Here is an 11,965-nt window from a genome sequence, read left to right as displayed (position 1 = left end):
ATCACATGGTCATTTTGTTACAGTTTTTTTTTTTATTAGCACCCACGTAAAAAAAGTCGTTACAATGTCTTAAACTTAATTACATAACAAATAATAACTTCTCCTTAATATAAAAAAAATTAAAAAAAGTAACCAACTATTATAAAAAAAATATAAAAAAGACATTCTCGAATGTGGCGATGTATAGTAAAGCAATTGTCCGTGTATTAGTCAAATCTGGGAGAAGATAATAATCCCATGTGTATTTGGGGGGCCAATACTATTCATTATTGTCAGTGCAATGGTATTTCAGTCGTGTAGTATCATATTGTAGAAATGATTATTCTAACCTGGAAAATACTAATAGTGGCGTACTGGGCACATTGTAGCAAATCTAGATCTAATATCAAAGCAAAGTGGATTTTTCTGAACATTTGTCTATCTGTCGAAACAAATCCACGTGTTCATGGCAACCCCTGACAGATTCGATATATTCAGTCACATTCGCAGTCACGTTGTTCGGAATGAACAGAGTTTGGTTATATGGCAATATGTTACATGTTTCCACTGTAATTGGTTGACACATCGAATCTATAATAGGAAAAAAGGTGAATGATAATGAAAATAAATGTTTAATAATAATTAGGTTATTACATGTGGCCCGGGGTACCGGGGTAAACAATATTTCTGTTCTAGTTTTTTTTTTTTTTTTTTTTTTTTTTTTGCAAGTCGATGACGTAATAACTCACCTTAATCATGAATTGTGTCGTCTGGTTCTATGCAGCCATGATAATCCGGAACCACTTGCGTCATGCTGCAATTTATCGGAATATGTAATTGATCTAAAATATACCCACACTCCTCCAGCACCTCCTCGCATAATGGTCGGCAGACTGGACGTGATACAAGAGATCCAGCATCCGGGCATTCTGGTAAAGTCATGGCACAGATAACAAATTTGAGATGTTTGTGACAATTTCCCGCCAATTGGAAGACAAATGTAAACATTTGATTAAGATCTTTAACAACACTCGCAGGTAATATCGTTGTATTATAAGGCAGTACATTGCAAACGTCCAGTTCTATGCGATGGCATGTCGGGTAATCTGAAACAAAAATCAGTGACGTCATTTAATAATAATCATGTTTTGTTACTGTTTCAAATTGTTTTGAACATTGTTGTTCACACTATTAATACTAAGAATACTGCTAGATTATGTTTCCTAAAGTAACGTTTCGTGAGAATCGGTTTTGCGAATATTCTTTTGTCTCACTCACACGCTCTCCAGCGACGTATGTATGTATATGACTGTTTTCATTGATCTGATCAGATCCCTACACAAAAGCATATTGCTATTCTAGTCATTAAATTATGTTGGTAAAGATTGGTTGATACTTACAGCAATTTGTTTCATCCGACGAATCGCCGCAGTCGTTCTTGTGATTACAAACATCAGCCATGAGAATACACCTGCCATTACCACAAACAAACTCGTCGTCCTTACATCTACGACTATCTGAAACAGATAATTATGAACATAGTGTCAGTTGTATGAATAATTATACTGGCAATATCAAGCGAAATATACTATAAAAACTATTAATTTAGTCAGTAGTTCTAACGCTAAAATTGTTGACGTTTCATAAACATAGAACTTTACACGCAGTCAAGATTATATGCATGCGTAAGAATTATATGGCTAATTCTATTGCAATGTTACGCGGCATATATTTGAATAGAATGAGTAGTTCTAAAAACAAAATTGCTGACGAACTATATGCATACGTACGAATGACGTAGGAAACGTACCTAGCGCTTTGGTCGAATTGCTTGGTTGTATACACGTATTTGTCTCGTCTGTCACGTGATCACCTTGCGACGACACACTGCAATTAATGGGTACACCAATCTGAGTCATTACATCCTCACAATCTTCAAGAATCTCATGACAGAACGCGGGACATAACGAACGAGGACGATAACTTCCTGGTGACGGGCATTCTGGGATTGCCATGGCACAAAGGTAAACGTCTATATCCGGATGACAACCTCTGACGATATTCAATAATAATCCAACATTTGTGTTCATTGCTTCCACGGCATTCACTGGTAATATAGTTCTATTATAAGGAAGACTATCACATGCATTGACGTTGATATCGTGGCATTCATAGTCTTCATCGGGGCTCCACGAAATTTGTGTTGTCTGGGGAACGAATGTCTGTGTAGATCGCAGAACTTTGGTGAGTGACTGTGTAGATCGGACATCATTGGTTGAAATAGCTGGATAGGAGATAACAAATGTTTAAAAAATTACATAAACGAAAATATAAAAACAGAATTGAACAAAATCCTGCGTAAATAATGACATACTAGTAATTCGTACTTGAGTGCACTTTCTAAATCGTTGTTTACCCACCTTTCACAATAGTTATCGAATCCGGATCAACACCACTAAAGATAGACGAGTCGTTAATAAAGGCCGATTCGGCCACTGTCCGGGTTAGTATGTTAAATACATCAACAGTTGAAATGCTGGAAGTTTCAGAGAAGTCATCGACATCGTCCGTTAGTTGGCCCAGATTGAAAATAATATCAAATTCTGAAATTATACTACCATTCCTGAAAAGAAAATAATGCATTCTTAGTGTCACTGAATGTTCAATTACTAAAAAATGACACACACTTGATCAGAAATTTCGATTAAACACACGACTGCCCTATATTTGGACATCTTATTCAAATTCCAGTCTTTTTTTTTAATTGACGCACGCGCTGACCCGAAACATGTCGTATGTTCAACAGTTGTGTTGGTCTATATATTAACAGAAACTTACCTAAATCCTGTGACTTTTGAAGAGTTATAAAGAGCAGAGAGATTACTGTGTACATAAACGTCATCAAGCTAAAACAAAGAAAAGTTTCAAAACAGTCAGAACCCGGATGGACGGGTGGCAATAATGTGGCAATATACGGTATTACCGGTAATGGTTTTAACAAGACTGGCCACGTACGAGGATGAACAAAATGGTGGATATGATAATGACAGTCATAAATACAGAGTGACACTGAAAACTATTTCACTTTCTTACCGACTCTTCAATTTGTTTTGCCAGACTCTTGAATTCATCGGTGCCAGCTTCATTTAATTCGGTTGAAAATGTCACGGCGTGCCCTTCAATAAGTTCCAAACGAAGTTCCCCGTGAAATACTATCATATCTGTTGATCAAATTATGAAATGAAAAGTTTGGATGAGATATTATTAATCGATATATATATATATATATATATATATATATATATATATATATATATATATATATATATATATATATATATGGATGTGGAACATGTCCTGCTTTTATTCGATTACAACATGATTTCCTTTTCCGTCCATACACGTAGTTTTGTATGTTGAGAGAGAAGTATTAATCTATGCGAAACTGTCGTCAATATTGAACTTGCCTTGGTTTAATGTCACGATATCCCTGGTAGGTGTGGTAACAAGGTCTTTGTGACCTTCGGTCGCCTTTGCTGTCTCGGAATTCATAATGCTGGAAACTGGAAACGGTAATGACGACATTATCATTTTGATGATTAACATTTCATTTCAATAATGTTGTTTTGACATTGCAGTATAACTATAATAACTATAGTTGTTTGATAACTATAATTGAGCATGATCCGAAAACACTTTTTGTCGTACACATCTGAGTTATGTTCGATGAAACAATATTACAATGTGTAAATCGCAGACTAATATTCACAATTACTTCACATTGATTTCAAGGCCATTTCTGTTAATCATTTATCAGAAAAATATTAATACTACATGTAATACATTGATTGTATTGATGACTTTAGTGTGCACGAGTCCCAATGAAATGCTCGCCATTCGTTAGATACATTGTTATGATTCACTCAAATTACTATTTGATTACCTGTATAGTATAATACACCGGCGGTTATGCTCACGAACACAGAGATATACACCAGCAATGCAATATAATAGCTTGTTTTCCTGCGTGTTCTGTTTTGGGGGATTTTTTTCTTATCCGGTACTTCCCATGATGTAAGTTTTGCTTTACTCGAAAAACGGCGGGTCCCTATACCACCATCAACTGTCTTAAACTCGTGGACGGTGTCGTGGACGGTGTCGTGAACGGGAGCCTTGCGTTGGTGTTGTTTGTAGTGAGCATATCCTCCATTGACGTGGCCCTGTGAATAAAACAGTGATAAGCGTTGTCTTTCGCTGCATTCACTGTTCATGGTTAATGGTTGTTCTGACAGGGGTTACTATATAATAGCTGGGTGAACAAATATCCCAATTATTCGACATAATTCAAAACGTTGATCAATTTGAAAATAAATTGAGTACATTATAAAAGATTACTAGTAAGCAATACGACATCACGAGAAGCAAACTCGCGCGCTTTGCGATCGTTTGTATTTCGCGTGCGTCAATTAAACGTGTAGCGTTACTGAACGCAGTGGTTGATAGGAAATGAGCAAACGTACACTGACATTTTTAACTATTATCTCTTATTAAATCACTGCTACAGGAAAGGGGTGTATTATAATAATATTATCACACAAAAACTGCAAAGTACGTATTCGAGTAGTACGGGATGGCATCGACCGTCGGTACTTGTACTAATGGTATATTTTTTTTTTAATTGGTCTTTCAAAATTACAGAATATTATCAGCATATCGAATCCAAGCCTTGAATAATAAATTCGCAAGCACTTCGCACTAGGAGTCTTCCCTGTATGAACAGAAACACAAGAGATTTTTTACTGTTTTTTGCCGCTGGTGGCGTTCTAGATGATTCCGAATCGGCGTTAGTTATCACCCGACAGTATACTAGTATTAGAAGTTATTTACTAGCATCCGGCGTGAAAAGTTTCTGGCCAGCGTGCTAATTGTCTAATACTTTTAGCCGTCCTTATAAAAAAAGGGCGGAAGACAAGTATTTAAGAAGCCTTCTTTTAATACACCTCGACACTTTTTGGAAATTGGTCTCGAACTTGAATACACATTTTGTTATATAAATCAAGTTCCACATTTACTGTAGATGTTACATTATATTAGTAATGCACAATTTAAGTACTGTAATAATGTACTTGGAATTTAAATGAAGGGATGATTCAGCCTAGTAAAGATAAACTTTATACAAAACATTCTTTTCAGTGAAAATTAATTCCATCTAAAAATTGACAGCTGATAAACAAATGCGCCGCCAACGGCAATGTTAATATCCATATTTTGCTCCCATCTGACGCATACATATACATGTAGTTTACTTTTAACTTCGTCCGTTCTGACACTCTTTCGTGAAGCAAGCATTGTGCATTGTTCACTCAGTGAGAATCGTTGACAATTACCACGTATTTGTCAACAATGGAAAAGTTCACACATGGAGTTGTTATCAGGAATCGCATTTTGATAGGCACGGAACCGATGCATCTGGGCAAATGAACAATAAACTATTTGAAATCGGAGCTAATGACATCACAGGATGTTCCTTTCTAGCTCCATGAGCCCAGTTAGTGTAACGACACTATAATCAAAAGAATCATCCATTTGCACAGAAGGTAAGGTATTTTATAGCGTAAGGAATACTTGTACTGCGACAATGCTGCATGTTCGTAGTTTTGTATACGGACAAATTTATCTGAAATAAATACGTAAACGTGACGGAGCTACAACTGTATATCATCTATAATTGTGATTTTTCTGTCATGTTGAGGAGCAAATATGGTGACCATATAAATCATGTCTTATTATATACTGCCAAAACAAATTCAAATAGATAATACCTTCTTTTGTCCAGGTCATAATAAATTTTATAATTATTGGATATTTTTGTTGAGTGTACTAGTATTATGACTCCCGGGACCGCCCGGTGTCGTTCGGGCTCCTACAGTGTTTACGTTCTACAAGGAAGCTGTAATGGTCCTACGTTTGGGCTCTTATAGTACACCCATTAAAATTATTGAATACACATACAAGTGAACAATATTATTCCGGGTGATTTTTGATTCGTTGAAATGGTCCTGGATATTTTTTTCTACCAAGTAAGTATAACTTGGCTGACCTTTCAGTTGCGTCTGCATGTTAAAAAGAGGGAGTCAGTTTACATATAGAGTAGTCATACTCATATGGCCGTATTGATTATCTATGGTTCAGGAAATACACTGTACATTATACTTTAAATAAGTCACTGAAAATGCGGATAATGTTATTACACACATAAGACTAGTAATGGTACTAGCCTACGGCGTTGTTAGAGTGGGTGGAAGTTATTTAGATTTGGTTATCAGCTGACATCGCCGTAAAGTCAGACCATTCTGTGCGTGCACACATGTACGATTTAGTGGTTGCTAATGCTGTTTTCACATTGACGAGTTCGTAAACAATTGAGGAAGATCTTCGTAGTACACGCGGTATTACTGTGCTATCACAGTCCAGTGAACCCTTCTAAATTACCGTGAAGAGTGGTTATATGTGTTTATGAACATTGACTTACCTGTTGTAAATCGTCGATTGCATCTGTAGTAGTACATGTATACTTGGATTGTCTGTTCATCATCTCAGTGGCGAAATTTGACGCACATGTGTTTGCAGACACGGATGCCAGAGGAACTGCGGTATGAACCCTGGCAGTCGTGATTGGTCTGAGCTTATGTAAATGACGAGCGTAAGTGTGAATATCACCTAATTTGCATGATAAATGATGTTAACGCCCCTGTACATTCTGACACCTCGAACTTCAGGGCGCCATTATCGACCCAATCATCGCAAAGCCAGGTCTCTTCAACACTAGAGACATTCATTGAACGTTAACACATTTTCAGACACTACGTTCTGTTGTTAACTAACACCATGGAGGTACCTCCATGCTAACACACAGGGCCGAGTCGTTTTACCAAAACCAATTCGGTTTAATCGGCATGCTTTCGAATAACACGCGGTCAACTATGTTTATGGAACTGTAAACCACGTGGTTTATCATAGTACTCATTGTTTGCCAAGTTTATAATGATTTTCTTGAAATCTAAGTTAGAGTCGAGGGCAGAGAATAAAAAGTGAAAGTCCTTTGTGCGTGAACTCTTGTCAGTCACTGTTATGTAACAGTGTTTTTCTGTTTACAAGCAGGCCTTTTGTATTTACGTATACACTTTAATCACAGTTACCAGAGGAACGGTTAGGAAACTCTCGTTTCTTTTATTAGAATGCGTGTCTCGGTAAACATTTAAAACAAAGTGGAATTAGCATCCTGCCGATATAACATTACATATTCGTTTGAAGACGATTCCATCGATTGGGGTTTTCTGTAATGTGTTTTTTTTCTTTAAATAAATCCCGATTTATACTACATTGTCAGGATTTGGTATGAATAATAACGCTGAAATAAAAAAATATATTCGGATAAAAACTGCACGATGAATCCACACAACTACTTTATGTGTCACTTACACTGCGGCAGTCTGCCAGCGGTCAGGGAGAAAATAACAAGATGTAGCCAAGATTGCTATCTGGGGAAAAAAGTTTCTGTAAACTTCGAAAAAAATGAAACTAACATTGTGTAAACTATCATAGTTCTCTCACAAATTCTAATTCAATGTCCAAAATAAACTTGTGAAACGTTCCGAGATGCATTTTGGGGGTACACATCAGCAGACGCAGACTTACGATCGCCCTACTGAGACGATGACAATTTTCCATAACAACTTAATATTTAACTTACAGAAATGATGACATCCGATTTTTCAGCAATTTCCCCGAACCATTATGGCAAAGGCAGACAAAATGGCTGACGTCGCTAACCTAAAAAAAAAAGTGTTATTGTCTAAAGTTACGATTGAAACTAGCTATGATAATCGCAGTTCCATAATAAAATACCCAAACAATAACGAATACTAACACTTTCGAACATTCTCAGACAGAGTTTTTTAGGGTACAAAATGCCATGGTCATTTTCGATTCACAGACGGCAAATCTGTCAACAAAGCAAATTATTTTTATGCAAAGCAACTTATCATTTAAGACACACATTTTATGGAGATTTCATGTACAAAGTTCAAAACCTTGAAGTAGACCCAACACTTATTAATAACTTTCTTTCTGGAGGAATTAATTTTAAGTTTAATGTACTTTTTAGCGACATATTGTGGAAAGTCAACAATAATTTGGGGAATATTGTATCAAAGGAAGTTAGAGTATTTATTACTCAATTGTATAAGTATAGAAAAGAAAGTTTGAATTTAATGTGATTTTTCTTCTTTCCTTTTTCAAATATGTATGATTTGGTTGTTTTCTTCTCTTTGTTTGCCGCTCCAAAGGCTAATAAAATATTATTATTATTATTATTATTATCGGTATTTTTATTTTTCTAAAACAACGAAACCTCAAATATTCGCACAGAAGTCGGTGATGTTTTTATGTAGATCTTTCATCTCAATGACCTCTATTTCTCCAATTTAGTGAACACACGTGGTAAACGAACGAAGGTAGCAATGTAAGCGATGATGTCATAGTGGTTGGACACGCATCGAAGTGAAGTCCATGTTTAATTAGCATATCTGAATAGAGTATCCCTTGGGGTAAAGGACTGTCACGACCACGTGACTTCTAATGCTAGATAGTGCTAGATTCATATTGTATTCTAAGTTCGCCAGGTGGGACACAGTCAATTTCCTTCCAAAATAATCACCTTATGAATTCAAAAAGGAGCGTGATGTCATGGTGTTGCATGACCTCTCAAACACGGATATCTTGCGAAGACCGTTGCATTTATCATGGATTACTTGTCGTGCCAAGGACTACAAACTAAAATTTTGCCGACAATACAACTTAATTTTTAGATTGTTAGACCATAGACCTTAGAAAACAGGGACATGCAACTTCTGTCTAAGACAAAAGAAAATCCAGTTTCCTGTGTGCAACTTGGGTTATAATCCCCTGTATAGATAATCCCATTAATACATATACCTATACATCTGAAACAGTTTTAGTTCTTACTTTTCTACGCTTTTTTATTTGTTTGATAAGTTATGCTGTGCCAATATTCACATTTGTCAGTGTATAACAAGTGCACTATGCTATATCTGCTCTAAATATGATGAAAAATCCACTTGTTATAATGACACAAATGTTGACAGGTCATTGTTTACGTTTAGACAGTTTTGTTTTCTTGTAGAGAAAACTGACCATTTTTATTTCCCTTTTCTGTTTTCATTGTGGAATAAAAACTGTTAACTTTGCAATTTTTAGTTTCACTCGTATCAATAGAATGGGCTTGGCTATTCAGTTTTAATCAAATGTGATTTTTCTGATTATATTCTAACCACAAAGTTGGCTCATTTTGTGTAGCTACTATCTGGCAGCCATGTTTGGCTTATGTAACAGGAGAGGATGTAACAGTGTTGTTGACATAGCTTTATTGTCAGTTTCACTAAGGTGTTAATTGGGTAGAGGATTATAACTAAGGTTACATGAAAGGGATACCTACAGTAGCATGTTCCTGTTTTCTAAGGTCTATGGTTAGACTTAATAACAATTCTGAACGATTCATCATAAATGTAATATATCAAGATTGCTATGTACCGAGGGATATGAAATGTTATACGTTAGTAGTTGAGGTATTGGCACAGCAACACACCCGAATAGCTGTTTGGTGAGGGGGATTCTGTTTATATGATCCGTGCATGATCCAATTGCGAACATTTATTTAGTTATTTATTTGTCATAGTAGTAAATTAGCTTTGTGTGAAAAAAAGTTGCAAAGGGGCCATTATAATATCCTCATCCCCGAAAGTTTAACTTGAAACTTGCAAGATCTTTAAACGAACAGAGCAAATAATGCAGTACATAAGCCCCATTGATTTGAAATCGTTTACACGGAATTATACATAATGGAATTTTTCGCATGTACACAGTGTTGTTGTGTCGTCTCCAATGCTGCGTATAAGTAAACACATGCACAACTTACTGCACACTTCGCATACTACGTAAAAGCACGAGGTCATTTTTTCACAATAAGTATTTAATTGCATATACTCAAATGATATTACAAAGTTAAAACATGTAAAGAGTACACTCCAATTAAAATTCACACTAGCTCACAGTTTGTGAAGTTGCATACCAAATGGTAACTGCTTATTTTTATTTTTTAAATGTTAAGATACATGTATGTTTTTCTCACGTCGATCTAGATTCCGACTTGTATATTGTGCCCATATTATAGTATTATTCCGATATCAGTGAGAATTATCGTCTCATTCTTAAGATACCAGTAGAAAAGCGCCACCAGTTTGCAGAGAGAAGAAACAAATAGTACATAGATGTATGCGAAATTATTCTATTAAGAATACGAAAACAAAACAAGTGTTGAAAGTGGACAAAGATTGCGGTTGAAACCAGGGAAAAAAATCAACTTCTAGTTGCAGAAATAGATATGGGTCTTGGGCAAAATAAGCGTAATCATGGTCCAGATTATATTTCATTATTGAAAAAATATCAAGTAGCGTCAGTGGCGTCTGTGATATGAAATACAAGAGTGTCTACTACCATTTATATACATGTATTTTTATTATCGGTCCTCGCAGCTTTCTCTATTTTTTAATACAATAATTCCTTTTCAACATATTTTCAAAGCAATTACAGATTTGTCCGAACGTTTTTCTGCATGTCGTTTCACTAAAAGTCTCGGACACGTTATGCGCCTCAACCGATGCAGCGATCCTCATTGACATCAGTACCCCTTTGTGAGATACCACAGCTATCATTCACACCTATGGCAGGTAGTGTACCAGCACAACTAGCGCGGATTTCTTCACACAATGATGGGCAAACCGGACGAGGCATAACACCCGACACCGGGCACTCTGGAAACGCCAGCACGCAAAGAAACAAATCCACATGTTCATGGCAACCCCTGACAGATTCGATATATTCAGTCACATTCGCAGTCACGTTGTTCGGAATGAACAGAGTTTGGTTATATGGCAATATGTTGCATGCTTCCACTGTAATTGGTTGACACATCGAATCTATAATAGGAAGGGAAAAAGTAAATGTTATTAACATTATAAATAATCATATTTTGAAGGGCGGTGGTCGCGGCGCCACGTCATCTGTGATATGGGACTCATAGAGACGTATACAACGTGCGTACAACGTACCATTGCCCGTACTTCATTTAAAAATCACATAAAAATAAAATATAGCAAATTAATTATATTAATGACGTGACCTTAATAACATCGTATTATATAAGTCACGGAAGCTCCCTACCATCAAAGGTCGATACGAATTCGTCGAACTATGAGTAATAACTCACCTATATCATGACTTATGTCGTCTGGTTCTATGCAGCCCTGGTTATCTGGAACCTTTGGCGTCATGCTGCAGTTTATCTGAATATGTAATTGTTCCAAAATATACCCACAATCCTCCAGCACCTCTTTGCATAATGGCCGGCAGACTGGTCGGGATACAAGAGATTCAGCAGCCGGGCATTCTGGTAAAGTCATGGCGCAGATAACGAATTTGAAATGTTGATTGCAATTTCCCGCGAATTTGAAAACAAACGTAAATGTTTGATCCAGACCTTTGACACTACTAGCAGGTAATATCGTCGAATTATAAGGCAGTACATTGCAAACGTCCAGTTCTATGCGATGGCATGACGGGTAATCTGAAACAAATATCAATAAGGTCATTAAATTACTGATAATTACCATATGTTTGTCATTCTTACATCATTTCGGAACTGTGACGTCATTTTGCTTACATTTTTTTCCAATCAGCACGCGAATGTCTGATAATAAATGCCGCCCCACTGATCAACACCCACTGTCAAGTTGCTATGACAACGTTTCATTATTATCAGGGACACATATTAGAATATTTAATAACATCAGCGAAAAGTGCTATTGCGCATGTAGTTAATTTCTGAATGCAAACTGTCGTTATTTTC

The 11,965-nt window shown here is 36.3% G+C and overlaps 1 protein-coding gene across 1 annotated transcript; it reads right to left on the bottom strand.

Moving 5' to 3' along the window:
• Positions 1–12: 12 nt before the first annotated feature.
• On the bottom strand, positions 13–6,645 carry LOC102807079 (uncharacterized). Its single transcript, XM_006822443.3, has 10 exons — positions 6,512–6,645; positions 3,923–4,199; positions 3,447–3,542; positions 3,073–3,200; positions 2,818–2,885; positions 2,400–2,602; positions 1,790–2,263; positions 1,380–1,496; positions 729–1,085; positions 13–570 (listed from the first exon to the last, which is right to left on the bottom strand). Exons 1-9 carry the CDS (start codon positions 6,572–6,574, stop codon positions 730–732), a joined length of 1,782 nt encoding a protein of 593 aa, XP_006822506.2. The 5' UTR covers positions 6,575–6,645; the 3' UTR covers positions 13–570; position 729.
• Between the last annotated feature and the right edge of the window lie 5,320 nt (positions 6,646–11,965).

Source organism: Saccoglossus kowalevskii, chromosome 14 (genome assembly GCF_978046115.1).
Source record: "Saccoglossus kowalevskii chromosome 14, keSacKowa6.1, whole genome shotgun sequence".
NCBI classification, from domain to species: Eukaryota; Metazoa; Hemichordata; class Enteropneusta; family Harrimaniidae; genus Saccoglossus; species Saccoglossus kowalevskii.
This window is presented reverse-complemented; position numbering and strand designations above follow the sequence as displayed.